Raw genomic sequence first — 15,045 nt, 5'->3', positions numbered from 1 at the left:
TTTCTGTTTCACGTATGACCAGTAAAGAAATTGCTTTTGATTGGCATGAACAAGAAACCCAGCAAGAATGAGCATATGTGATGTATAGGATTTTCTGGAAATTTCTCTAGTCCCACTAAGGTGTGATTCACCAATGATTCTGATTCTTCTTTCAGACACAGAGTGGGATAGTTCTTTGTTCCCTTTTAAAGGTCCCTTAAAGTGACTTGCTTCTGCCAGCTGCAGTCTTAAGGGGCCAGCACAATTGTTTTGTTCTTCCATTTACAGTATAGTCTTCCTTTGCATGGGTCCCAGAAAAGAGCTGCCCCTGCCAACACAGTATGGGTATGCAATGATAGCAAGAAATAAATCTTGCTTGTAAAGCCCTTGAAATTTAGGGATTGTTTGCTATGGAATCCAACCTAGCTCCTCCCAACTTCCCTGTGGTCCAGGGAAGGCCCACATCAAGTTCTTGAAGCTGCTTCTTTTTTATAAAGGACTTTTTCAATTGAATTGTAGTTAACATATAATATTTTATTAGTCTCACATGTGTAACATAGTGATTTAATATTTTACACATGATGAAATAATCAGTAAGACCAGTTACATCCATCATCATAACAGTTAATAGTAATGACCACATTCCCTATATATCTATCTCATCCCCATGACATATTTATCTTACAGATGGAAGTTTGTACCTTTTAATTCCCTTCAACTATTTCTTCCATCCCCCAACCCCCTCCTCTCTGGAAACAAACTTGTCTGTTCTCTGCATTTTGAGACTGTTTCTGTGTTGTTTTGTTTGTTAATTTGTCTTGCTATTTAGATTCTACATATACATGAAATCATATGGTTTTTGTTTTCCTCTGTCTGACTTACTTCACTTAGTATAACACGCTGCAGATCCATTCATATTGCTGGAATGGAAAATTTTCATGCTTTTCATTCTCTATGTATACATATCATATCTTCTCCATTCATCTATGGATGAACACTTAGGTTGATTCTATATCTTGGCTATTGTAAATAATGCTTCAATTTGAACATTGGGGGACATATAACTTTTTCTAATTAATCTGGTTTTTATATTATTTGGATAAATACCCAGAAGTAAAATTGCTGAATCATATGGTCATTCTATTTTTAAATTTTCAAGCGACTTTGACACTGTTTTCCATGATTGCACTAATTTACATTCCAACTAACAGTGTATAAGTGTTCCCTTTTCTCCACATCTTTGCCAATGCTTCTTTCTTGTCTTTCTAAAATAGCCCTTCTAGGTACAGATGGCTAATAAACACATGAAAAGATGCTCAATATCACTCATTATCAGAGAAATGCAAATCAAAACCATAGTGAGGTACCATCTCACACCAGTCAGAATGGCTGCTGTCCAAAAGTCTACAAACAATAAATGCTGGAGAGAGTGCAGAGAAAAGGGTTAGGGACTCTTACATTGTTGGTGGGAATGCAAGCTAGTACAGCACTATGGAGAACAGTGTGGAGATTCCTTAAAAGACTGAAAATAGAACTGCCATATGACCCAGCAATCCCACGGCTGGGCATACACATCGAGGAGACCAGAATTGAAAGAGACACGTGTACCCCAATGTTCATCGCAGCACTGTTTACAATAGCCAGGACATGGAAGCAACATAGATGTCCATCAGCAGACGAATGGATAAGAAAGCTGTGGTACATATACACATTGTAATATTACTCAGCTATTTGAAAGAACACATTTGAATCAGTTCTAATGAGGCAGATGAAACTAGAGTCTATTATACAGAGTGAACTAAGTCAGAATGGAAAACACCAATATAGTATATTAACACATATATATGGAATTTAGAGAGATAGTAACAATGACCCTATATGTGAGACAACAAAAGAGACACAGATGTAAAGAACAGACTTTTGGACTCTGTGGGAGAAGGCGAGAGTGGGATGATTTGAGAGAATAGCATGGAAACATGTACAATATCATATGTGAAATAGATCGCCAGTCCAGGTTTGATGAATGAGACAGGGTGCTCAGCGCTGGTGCACTGGGATTACCCTGAGGGATGGGATGGGGAGGGGAAGTGAGAGGGGGGTTCAGGATGGGGAACACATGTACACCGATGGCTGATTCATGTCAATGTATGGCAAAAACCACTACAATACTGTAAAGTAACTAGCCTCCAATTAAAATTAATTAATTAATTAAAAAAAAAAACAGCCCTTCCTACAGATGTGTGTGAGGTGGTAGCTCATTGTGGTTTTGATTTGCATTTCCCTGATCATTAGTTATGTTGAGCATATTTTCATGTTGGTCATTTGTATGTCTTCTTTGGAAAGAACATCTATTCAAGTTGTCAGTCTACTTTGTTCTGTTTTGTTGAAATTGAGTTTTATGGACAGTTTATATATTTTAGATATAAACCCCTAATCAAATATATCATTTGCCAATATATTTTCACCTTTTCATGTTGTTGGTGATTTTCTTTGCTATGAAAAGCTTTTTCGCTTGATGTAGTCCCATTTGTTCATTTTTTATTTTATTTTCCTTGCCTAAGAAGATATATACAAAAAAGTATCACTAAAACTGATGTCAAAGTGTTATTGCCTATGTTTTTCTAGGAACTTTATGGCGTTTGGTCTTACATTTCAGTCTTTAATCCATTTTGAGCTTATTTTGGTACATAATATAAGAAAATTATATAGATTCGTTCTTTAGCATGTAGCTCTTCAGTTTTCCAACACTGTTTATAAAGGGACTGTCTTTTCCCCGTTTTATATTCTCACCTCCTTTGTTGTAGATTAATTGATCCTATGAACATGGTTTTATTTCTGGATTCTATTCTGTACCACTGGTTCATGGGTCTGTTTTTGTGCCAAAATCATACTGTTTTGATTACTGTAATTCTATAGTATAGTTCCAAGTCTGGAAGTATGATATCTCCAGTTGTATTATTTCTCAAGATTTCTTTGGCTATTCTAGGTCTTTTGTAGTTCCATATAAATTTTCATATAACTTGCCCTAGTCCTATATTTTGTTAAGGATTGCATTGAGTCTGTAGATTGTTTTGAATAGTATAGACATTTTAAGGATATTGATTCTACTAATCCATGAGCACAATATACCTTTCCATTTATTTGTCTTGTCTTTCATTTCTTTCCTCAAGTCTTATAGTCTTAGGTTTTTCATCTCCTTGGTTAAATTTATTCCTAGGCTGCACAGTTTCTAAAGGTATCATATCGGTTTCCTGATTCATTTCTTCCTCCAAGACTGGGCTGGGTACTCTGATCCCTTCTGATGGCCTGTGCTTCAGATACATAACCTTTGTCAGTACAGTAAACATCCTCTCTGACTTCTTCTGATAACAATTTTCTCTACCCTTGGCTACCTTGCTCCAAAGAATTATTTGTTATTCAGCAAATGTACTGCATGATTCTCTTGGATAAATTGGAAGAAGACAAAATATAATTGTTATTTTGAGATATATCCTTATCGCCCTCAGCACCCTCACCTAGAGCAACTGTTCTTCCAGGGCATTGCCTGTAGCGTCTCTGTAAGCCTTCCTGTTTCCTGCTTCCTTGCTTGGCCTGATTCATTAGGACCATGGAGAAGTCTGCACTGTCACTCATGGCATTCCTCTCACACCGTTACAGAGAACAGCTCTTGGTATCAGATGGTCTGTAGCAGCATCAGGAGAACAAGCCTCTGGTACACTTACTTTCCATCTGCTCTCAAGTCAGGGTTTACTCCCATGTGTTGGAAAGAATGCTTTGGGTGAACACCTGTCTCTTTCTCCAAGGTTTCTGTCATTTTGCCTTTACCACAAAAGCCAGACCAATGTCCACCTCAACAAAAAAAACAAAAAAGGAATTATCTCATGTTTCAAAACCTAGATCAGTCCTTTGTAAGCTGAATCTGTCCCATGTATAATAAGCCCTGCCTGCAAGATGCCTGGTGTGGATAACTTGACATGACCACCAATAACTTTAATCCTTTTTGTGGCATAGTTTTACAAACTGCAAGCAAATTAAAAGAGCTTTTTGGCTGGCTTTTGCTTCAAAACAGTTCCAAAATGTAGTTACCTAAAGCAACTACTTATAAACAAGCATTCTTCTGGGAAGTCCTCCTGATATGGTTCAAGCTCAGCTTGTCTCTGTTAGCCTCGCTTAGGTATCTGTAGTCAGTTGGCAAGTTGACTGGAGACTGACTAGTTCCCATGGCCTCACATATCTGCTATCAGCTGAAACAAAGAAGGGGCATATATCTCTCATTAGCCAGCAAGATAGCCTAGACTTATTCACATGATGGTAGACATAGGATTTCAAGAGCAGCAACAAGGGGAACCCTAATGCACAAAGTGATTTACAAGGTTCTGCTTACAATATATTTGATACTTCTGTCCCATTGGCCAAAGCAAATGACAAAGTAGCCCAAATTCAAAGGATGAAGAAAGCTTCTACCTCAAATTGGAGGGATTCTTAAAGATGTAGATACAAGGACAGGAAGCATCTGTGGCCATTTTTTGCATCTGCCATAAAAGGGCAGTCTCCAACCCAGGCCTCAGGCTTCCTTTTCAAAGCCTCAGGCTTCCTCAGGCTTTCTTTCCTTTCTGTCCACTCAGTGGACTCATTCCACTCCCACAGGACCCTTTAGAAGCCTGAGATATGTCCTATATCATCTCTAGTTCCCCAAATCTGCACTGGTGTCTATAGCACAAAATACCATTCTGTATGGCTTGGGATAAAAGACAAACTATTTGTAAACAACTATATAAATGGTTTCCAAATCAGAAACTCAAGAGTTAAAGTTTGAGTAGCATACCATTACTATGTGAATTTTTAAGAGCTGCAGTAATTAGCATATTGAGTTCTTTTAATTTCAATTACTCCTTAACTTCAAGTACTAGCATTTCTGTAATATTATATAATTTACCCATAGAGAAACATCCTCATGTCTTGTACCTGGCACTTCATTCTCTGCACTTTTCTTTACAGCTTCCAGATTGCAAGGTGTACTAATACTTGTTAACATACACATTGTGGAAAATCTGGAATTGCATTGTATAATATAGTTATTAGCCACATGTGGTTATTGAGTATTTCAAATATGGCTAGTTCAAATTTAGATGTGCTTTCATTTTAATATATCTATACTTAAATGCAGTATATATATATACACACATACTGCATTTTTAGGATGTAGTATGAAGAAAAGAATGTTAAATACAATGCTAATAACTTTCACATTGATTACAAATCAAAATGACTATTTTGAAAATTTGCGTGAAATAAAATATATTATTTAAACTGATTTCAAATGTTTATTTTTACTTTTTAAATGTAGCTAGTGAAATTTATACATTTTGGCTCTCAAAATTTATTCTAGAAATTTACAGAAAAATAAAAGATAATATGTTATATTAATATCAACCAAATTATGTTCAAATATATTTGAGAACAAAGAACATTATGAAAGATAAAGAAGTTTATTACATAATAAAAAAGGGTCACTTATCAAGAAGATACAAATTCTAAACATTTATGCCCCTAATAATAGTACTTTAAAATATATGAAGCAAAAACTAAAAGCTGCAGGAAATGATAGACAAACCTAAAAAGAGAATTTTGATACCTCTTCGTCCAATCATTGATAGAACAGATAGACTGAAAATCAGCCAGGATAGAGAAGACTGGAACCATATTAGCAACCAACTTTATCTAACTGACATTTATAAGGAGTGCCATTCAGCAACAATACACAGTCTTTATAAGAATACATGGAATATTGAGCAAGTGCCACATTCTAAGCCATAAAACATGTATCAATAAAATTGATAAATCCAAGGCAGACTAGTCAGGAAGCAAAAAGAGAGAAGATATGAATTATCAGCATCAGGAACAAGCATCACTATAGATCCTACCGCCAATCAAAGAATAAGAAAGTCACTACTAATGGAGTATTACTCAGCCATTAAAAAGAATACATTTGAATCAGTTCTAATGAGATGGATGAAACTGGAGCCAATTATACAGAGTGAAGTAAGCCTGAAAGAAAAACACCAATACTGTATCCTGACACATATATACAGAATTTAGAAGGATGGTAATGATGACCCTGTATGTGAGACAGCAAAAAAGACACAGATGTGTAAAGCGGACTTTTGGACTCTGAGGGAGAGGGAGAGGGTGGGATGATTTGGGAAAATGGCATTGAAACATGTGTACTATCATGTAAGAAACGAATCGCTGGTCTATGTATGATGCAGGATGCAGGATCCTTGGGGCTGGTGCACGGGGATGATCCAGAGGGATGATGTGGGGTGGGAGGTAGGAGGGGGGTTCATGTTTGGGAGCTCATGTACACCCGTGGCAGATTCATGTCAATGTATGCCAAAACCAATACAGTATTGTAAACTAAAATAAAGCAAAAATAAAAATTTTTAATTAAAAAAAAGAGAGAGAGAGAAAAAAAAAGAAAGTCACAACTATAGAAGTTAGTAAGGTAAAAAATACTGTATTTTGTGTGAATGTGACGAGAACTCTCCTGCACAGTGAAGTATATTGCTGCAACTTCTTTCCTGAGCATGTATCCAAGAGAAAGCCTCAAGCAATTTCCTTTTTGCGTTTTTCTTGCTCCAGTTTTTCAATCTCCAGAGACAATTTATACAACTCCAGGGCCACTTTTGCCTCCCAGGCATTCGGGAGACACTTTAGGAGTTTTTGGCCTTTCAAGACTGCCTCACAAAGTTCAACAGGTACCTGAAAGAGAAAACAAAAAGAATGATTTCAGAAAGTTTCCTCATCCTTATAAAGGGTGTGCTTCTTCAGGAGGTCTTATGGCATAAGGAAGACTGGAAAATGAAGAACAACCCCAGGACTGATGATGGATAGGAAACTCCAGAAAAATACTTTGGATCCTAGAAAAATATTGCCCTGAGAGTTCAGTCTGTGTCTGTTCTTAGATAAATCAGCATCAGTGCCAAGCATAGAGGAAGTATAAGCAGAAAGGAAATCCCCCCAAAAAACAACTAGCATGTCAGTTCTGCTGACCAACCAGAAATGGAGCAAAACCACATAATTTACTGGAGGAAATATCAAAGGCTAGATATCTGGTCAATAAGACTCTTGTTCACACACCTGAGATGACCTACTGTAAGGTGGAAAGAGCCAATAGACACGTTATAAATTCACCCCCCCACACACACAACTGAAATAGACCTTTAGGACATATTATTTCTTTTTCTATTTTGTGAACCATCCCATTTCCGTTTAATTTATTTTGAGGTGTCATATGACATAAAATTAATTGGCTGTTACTCACCTTCTCACACTTGGGCACGTCCGGACTCCAAGATTTGTTCTCTGAGCAAAAGATGTTCTGGGAACCAACCATCCTATAGCCAGGGTTACATCTGATGGTGACATTTTCAGGGGTGACATATTGATCCTTCTCCACAGACAGCTTTCCATTTGATATTTCAGGTTTTTGGCATACAGCTGTAATCAAGACACATTTTCTTAGCTTTGTGACTATCTCAAATACAACACATCTTAACACCAATAATATCATTTAAAAAGGATAAAAATATTGCTGAATTCTACCTTTCTCTTCTATGCTATTGATACACTACTACTACTACTACTTCTACCAACACTGGCAAGTATTCATGGAGCTCTGGCTGGGATCGCCTATGTGCAAACACAATATATACATCACTTAGTGTAAGCTTTCAGCAACTCTGTGAGGGAGGCCCTACGGTTATCTCCACCTTAGAGACGAGGCAACTGAGACACCGGGAAGTTAAATGCCTTGCCCCACATCAAAGAATTGCAGCGGAAGAGCAAAAGTGAGAGCCTAGGGTTTGTTCTGAGCTGTTAACTTCTGCCCTATGGGACCTCTCTTTTGCCTCAGTTTCCTCTTATGTAGAAAAAAAAAAAAAGCACCAGTAACTCAGCTCCTGGAGTTATTATGAGTGAAATGATTTAAATAACTTTAGGAACATTTTCCTTATTCTGCCATAATAGTCACTTACCCAATAAGGACGTCAACCCCATCAGTCAACTCTCCCATGAAAAGTTCTGGCCTCGATAAGAATCTGAGGGTGCCATTTATTGGATATGTGGGAATTAAACCTGAGTGGACCTCACTCAGGCTCAAGCACATGCTCGTGACAACTCTACCTCTGGCTGGGAGGACGCATTCTCTCAGAGTCACTTCTGAATTACTCCACAGTAGCTCTATCTCTTAGTGCTATAAGAGAACCTAGATTACCTTTACATTGAGGAGCCGGTGGTGACCAGTTGATAAATGTGCAGGAGATTCTAGCCTCTCCAACAAGAGTATATCCTTCCTGACATTCATACTCAACCACATCAGTTCCAAATATTTCTCTTTCAATATATGTAAAGTGTCCATGTTTAACTTCAGGTGGTGAACTACAACCTTCAATGGTGAAAGAGAGAGAAGAGGAATTTTTTTGTTGTTGTTTAAACAAAGCAGCACATTAAACAAAGCAGCATTCAACTAAATTGAACTATTGAAAGATTTTCATCCTTCCCAATCAGTTTCATTGCCCATAAGATAATTGGAATAATTCACAAAGAAGGAATGTGGTGGTGGTGGTTTAGTCCCTAAGTCGTGTCCAACTCTTGTGACTTCATGCACTGTAGCCTGCCAGGCTTCTCTGTCCATGGGATTCTCCAGGCAAGAATACTGAGTGGATTTCCATTTCCTTCTCCAGGGGATCTTCCCAACCCAAGGATCGAACCCGGGTCTCCAGCTTTGCAGGCAGATTCTTTACCAACTGAGCTATGGAGGAAGCACCAAAGAGGGATTGTGCTCCTCTATTACCATGTGGCTGGGAATTAAGGAAAAGAGGTATGTATAAGGGTATCTGAGGGAAAGAGAACTGATCCTCACCTTGTACACAACTATTTTTTTTCAATAAGTTTAAATATTTAGCAAAACATGTGTACAAGCATTTACTATAAAATGTCATGAAGTACTTGAAACATTTAACAAATATTAACTCATCTAATTCTTTCAAACAACCCTATGAGGTAGGCATTATTATTATTTTCATTTCATAGATGAGGAAACACAGAGAAGTACAGTAACTTTCCCAAGGTCACACAAGGGAGGGACTGAGTCAGTGCAGTTCTGCTCCACGCAGACCATGGTCTTGACAATACACTGCCCTCAGCAGAGAGAATGGGCTACTTGGGGACAGTGGAAGACTTTCAGTAATTAAAGTGTAGAGTCAGTCTTTTTTTTTTTTAACTAATGTTACTAAAGAAACATTTGTGATCGATCAAGAGACATTGTTCTGTGAAAACTTGTAGGGACTGTGCAAATCCAGAATACCTTACCACCTCTGTACCCATCAATCCCAAGAGATTTTGTGTTTCTGCACCTTTTATAGAAGAGAATGTTAGAAAATGGTTTCTGAAATTACTTCGATAATGAAATAAGCATTAATCCATACAATGACATTATATCAAATTTTACAAAGCCTTGGAGGATTTAGTCAATAATTTTAAAATATTGGTAAATACACATAATTTTAAGAAACAGACGTTAGGTTTATTGGTACTTGGAGAGCTTTCATAATTTTGTGTCTTCTATAACTAAAAGATTAAAGCCATAGAGTAAACCTGGGTTCAATGAATTTTCTAGAGCACCTCACAGAAATCAGAGAAATATTTCACTTACCAGATTTATTGTAAAAGGATATAACACAGGAACAGCCATACGGAAGAGATGCAAAGGGCAAAGTGTGTGAAAGGGGCACAGAGCTTCCATGCCATCTCCAGAAATGCCAGTTTTCCTGCACCTCTACAGATTCACCAACCAGAAGCTCTCTAAGTCCCATGTTTTGGGGGTTTTATGAAGGCTTTATCACATAGGCATGGCTAATAAAAACATTGGTCATTAGCCATTGATTCAGCCTCCAACCCCTGCCTCCTCACCAAGGGCAGAGGGTAAGACTGATAATTCCAACCCTCTAATCATATGATTAGCAACCAGTGCCCATCTTTGGGCTTACTCATGGTTCAGTGGTCAAGAATCCGCTTGCTATGCAGGAGACACAGGAGACATGGGTTCGATCCCTGGGTCAGGAAGACTCCCTGGAGGAGAGCATGGCAACCACTCCAGTATTCCTGCCTGAAGAAACCCCAGAAAAGAGGACCCTGCGGGCTACAATCCAAAGAGTCAAACACGACTGAAGCAACTTCAGCACCCATCTTTAGTTGGGGTTCCAAAATTAGTTCCTTAGACACATTTCTCATCATCTCTACTTAGGATATTATCAGAATGTTGGGAGCTGTGAGCCAGGAACCTTGGACAAAAAACAAATACACATTTTCTGAATGACCAAATGACCCAAAAATATTTTTTTTCTTTCAAATCACATTATCACATTTGTGAATGTACCTGACCAACTTTGGCACACAGCAATCTTTGGTTTCTCTGAACTACATTTCTTGTTAGCAATAATAGGTGTATCTATCTATGTCCTAAGCACTGTGTTAAGCACTTCACGTACAACATTCCATTTAATTTTAAAAAAACAAAAACAAAAAAACCTTACTTGAGTGTCATTTTCATCCTCATTTACAGATGAAGGAACAGACTAATCTAATCAATAAAGTATAAATAGAAAGGCTAAGAAAATAAATCACACAATGAAGTACAAGTCTTCAAATGTGTTAAAGACATTCTATTTTCTGTCTCTCTGGTTTGGCAGTTATATTGCAGGGTATGTGTGTGAGAATATCTGTGCTGACAGATAGATAAGTAGATGGACAGATCTTTATTCTCCTTTTGCATCTTGAGGGCAGGGAGCACATTTCATACCTCTCCACACCACAGACACTTAGAATGTTCTTCTGAAAGGGGCAGTTCCCAAACAGATATTTGTGACAAGGTGATGTTACCTATACAGGAAGTCTAGAGCTCAAGTATAGCCCTTCCTGACGCTCACGTGAAATAAATTTTTACTAACACAATAGACATAAGACTATTGCACTAAACTCCATGGAGAATATTAAGGAGCACATTGGAGCCTTGTTAAAATAGTGAGGATGGCATATAAATAATTAAGTCAAAATAGCAGGCAGAGTATGGTATTTGTCAAAAGAAAGTAGAAAATATGTATTATAAGAAGAGGGAGAGGGAATCCCATGCATTCAATATGCCAGGAAAATGCCTCCTATGGGCAGGACTTGGAAGATAGTTAGCTGCATTGATGAGGCATTTTATATTGAGGGGAAATTATGTTAGCAAGAATGAGAGGGAGCAAATCACCTGGGAATCTTTATGGTTGGTTAATAGGCTAGTTTGACTAGAGAAACACATAGGGGAGAAGTGTGATACATAAGCTATGAAGCTGGGATCAGATTAAGACAGATTTTAAACAATAGGCTGGGTTAAAGGCATAATTCCATAAACAATGGAGGAATTAAGGAAATGAAAAGGAAGGAGTTTATTCAAAAGATAAATGAATAGCTCACAAGACTTCTTGACCAATGATATATGGCCTTTCTTTACTGACTTACCCAATAGAAATAGAAATTCAAAGATGAACGTGGAAGGTTGGTAGAATAAATACACCACACACAGAGACACACACACACATACACGAAAGAGAATCTATTACTTGCTAAATAAGTTTAAAAAATCATCAGGTCCTATTCCTAGCCAAACACTTGCAGAAGTTAATAATCCTATATTGACTTTTTTAGCCTTCTCTCAATTATTTTCATCTTTTTGCAGAAGAAGCCTCCAAAATAATGATACCACCATATCCTCTTTAGAAATTAACTTAGACAAAAGAAAAATCATATAAGAAAAAAAAATCTATACATTAAAAGAAACTAAGACAATCAGGAAAATTTGAAAACTAGATACTTTATATTACGTAATTATTACTTAATTTTACCTATGATAATGGTTTATCATAGCTTTTAAGAAAGAATGCCTATCTTTTAGAGATACATGCTAAAATATTCGGAAGTAATATCCAAGATTTCCTTCTAAATAGCTTAGACTGGGCAAAATGGATGTGGATATGGTTAAAACAAGAATGGTTATGAGTTGATAATTGCTGAATCTGAGTAATAAGTATTTGAAGATTTGTACATATTTTAAGGTATCAATAGGAAAAAAAGAAATCACATTTTCTGATTAAAAAAATCACCTTTAATGCACAGATTGTATTTATATAAAGCACAAATAAATGCTCTAGTCACATTTCTCCAGAGTCCTACAGGTGCTATCAAATCTTCTCAATGCTGATTAATTTATAAACATTACCAAACTGCAAAAAATAAAACTTTATATATATAAAATGTCATGTACAGAGAGCTTTTTCACATATAACTTATGACTTAAGATTCTAGTTAATTTTCTCAGAATTAGTGGTAAAAGTAACAATTTCAAATTTGCTTACGAGATGGTAATAACATGCCAATGGATTAGAAACAAAAATTATCTCTGAGGGTAATAAACTAATTTAAAAATTAAGAAATTACAAGCATTTGTGAGTTTGTATTTAGTGTATAATTATGAAAGTAATGTTATTTGCAGTTTGTTGTTTTTTTTTAATTAAAACATAATCGACCTCAATATTATGTTCAATCTAGGTGTACAACACATTTATTTACCTCATAAAATGCATGCATGTTCTATTGCTCAGTCATGTCCAACTCTTTGTGACTCCATGGACTGTAGTTCACTAGGCTCCTCTGTCCATGGGATTTCTCAGGCAAGAATACTGGAGTGGGTTGCCATTTCCTTCTCCAGGGGATCTTCCCGACCCAGGGATCGAACTTGCATCTTCTGCATTGCAGGCAGATCCTTTACCATCTGAACCAGCAGGGAAGCCCTTTATAAATGCTCACCATGATAATCTAGTTACTATCTGTCATCATACAAGGCTATTACAATACTGTTGACCATGTTCCCCCTTCTGTTCATTTTATTCCCACAATTCATTATCTGTTTACTAGAGCAGAGCCCTAGGAATTCATACAAAACAGCTGTTTCTCTAATAATAATAATAATATAAATATAAAAGTACTAAAAAACATTTTGAAAATATTTGGGAATTTAGTTGTTCCATTAATAAAATAGAAGTTAATAAACAATTTATTATAACATTGGTAAAGCAATTTGTTAACTGAAATTGACATTAGTAAAACAAGTTATTATACCTCCCATAAAGTAATATAAAACATTTCAATTTGATCATACTTTTAAAATTCCTAATATGGAATGAATATATTTGCAATTGATTAGTTTAACTACCTTCTTGCCATTAATTGAACACTTTTCTAATTGCTTTTCTGGGACCTGAGAATCCGCAGCTATTTTACTCACCTTGTAAGCTGTCAGGGCAGAGGAGCACGGTCAGAATCCCGTGGAGGTACAGAACTGGGGACTTTCTCCCTGACACAGGCTTCATGTTAAGTGTTGACAATTGTGACCAACGGAAGCTCAAAGATCACAGGTTGCACCTGAAAATATCTGGAAGGAAGAGAGTGAGTTAGCAGCAGCACTCTCCAAATGAATTCAGCTGCACAATAGTCAGCAAAACCCCAGCATAAAAAGAAATACAGGTCAAAACTCTGAACTGAGAACTTCTTCCTCCTCAGTTAGGAAGAAACCGAGTGGAACAGGGCAGAATTAGGACTTTTGCAATCAACTGAGTCAAAGGGCATGAGAAAACTCAATATTATCATCAAGATCTGATACCACAAGCAAGTGGGACTTTTGAGAGTATTTAGAACTCTGAGAGTATTTAGAAACCATAACGCCAACCTTTTGTGTGTGTGTGTGTGTGCTAGGACTGGATATTGCTCTCTTGAAATGTAAATGATTAATTTCTGAGCGACAAGATAAATAAGGGTTTTTTGTTTGTTCGTTTTGTTTTTAAGGCACTTTGGTTCAGAGTGGAATTCTCCACAATTCTCAAAGCAAAACTTGAGTTAGTTCAAGCTGAGCATTAAGTCCAGTGGAGCTTGGGTACTAGTGTGAGAGGAAGCCATTCCTGAAAAGCACTAACTATTAGGAAAAGTTGTGATTTTGATTATTAGTTTGGACTGAATATAGCAAGACGAAATTTTAAAAAACAGAACCTCTTGGAGAAAGTTGTTTCCTTTCTGAAGTTCTAAAGCCCAGTGGGGAAAGACAAGCATGAAAAGACTCAGGAATATAAATGGGCTTCAAAATATCACTCTTCCAAAGAAAGGCAATGCCAAAAAATGCTCAAACTACCACACAATTGCACTCATCTCACGCACTAGGAAAATAACGCTCAGAATTCTCCAAGCCAGGCTTCAACAGCACATGAACTGTGAACTTCCAGATGCTCAAGCTGGATTTAGAAAAGGCAGAGGATCCAGAGAGATGATATGGGGTGAGAGGTGGGAGGGGGGATTCAGGATTGGGAGCTCGTATACACCCGTGGTGGATTCATGTCAATGTATGGCAAAACCAATACAGTATTTTAAAGTAAAATAAAGTAAAAATAAAGTTAAAAAAAAAAAAAGAAAGAAAAGGCAGAGGAACCAGAGATCAAATTGCCAACATCTGTTGGATTATCAAAAGAGCAAGAGAGTTTCAGAAAAACATCTACTTCCACTTTATTGACTATGCCAAAGCCTTTGACTGTGTAGACCACAACAAACTCGGAATATTCTTAAAGAGCTGGGAATACCAGATCACCTGAGCTGCCTCCTGAGAAATATGTATCCAGGTCAGGAACCAACAGTTAGAACTGGACATGGAACAACAGACTGGTTCCAAATAGGAAAAGGAGTACATCAAGGCTGTATATTGTCACCCTGCTTATTTAACTTATATGCAGAGTACATCATGAGAAATGCTGAGCTGGATGAAGTACAAGCTGAAATCAAGATTGCCAGGAGAAATATCAATAACCTCAGATATGTAGATGACACCACCCTTATGGCAGAAAGTGAAGAGGAACTAAAAAGCCTCTTGATGAAAGTGAAAGAGGAGAGTGAAAAAATTGGCTTAAAACTCAACATTCAGAAAAC

General features: G+C 37.0%; 1 protein-coding gene across 1 annotated transcript; it reads right to left on the bottom strand.

Annotated features, from left to right (window-relative positions):
* Positions 1-5,298: 5,298 nt before the first annotated feature.
* LOC138090879 (apolipoprotein R-like) lies at positions 5,299-13,772 on the bottom strand. Its single transcript, XM_068986617.1, has 4 exons — positions 13,364-13,772; positions 8,255-8,425; positions 7,304-7,479; positions 5,299-6,741 (listed from the first exon to the last, which is right to left on the bottom strand). Exons 1-4 carry the CDS (start codon positions 13,446-13,448, stop codon positions 6,586-6,588), a joined length of 588 nt encoding a protein of 195 aa, XP_068842718.1. The 5' UTR covers positions 13,449-13,772; the 3' UTR covers positions 5,299-6,585.
* Between the last annotated feature and the right edge of the window lie 1,273 nt (positions 13,773-15,045).

This window comes from Capricornis sumatraensis, chromosome 14, assembly GCF_032405125.1.
Source record: "Capricornis sumatraensis isolate serow.1 chromosome 14, serow.2, whole genome shotgun sequence".
In the NCBI taxonomy this organism is placed as follows: Eukaryota; Metazoa; Chordata; class Mammalia; order Artiodactyla; family Bovidae; genus Capricornis; species Capricornis sumatraensis.
Note: the sequence above shows the minus strand (reverse complement) of the source record. Positions and strands in the feature narration are given on the sequence as shown.

Excerpts from the sequence above, each read along its gene's own strand:
- LOC138090879 (XM_068986617.1), bottom strand. The coding sequence starts at position 13,448 with ATGAAGCCTGTGTCAGGGAGAAAGTCCCCAGTTCTGTACCTCCACGGG. Across the intron at positions 8,426-13,363 it reads CTGCCCTGACAGCTTACAAG|GTTGTAGTTCACCACCTGAA; the intron begins GTGAGTAAAATA and ends TCACCATTGAAG. Across the intron at positions 7,480-8,254 it reads ACCGGCTCCTCAATGTAAAG|CTGTATGCCAAAAACCTGAA; the intron begins GTAATCTAGGTT and ends TCTTGATTACAG.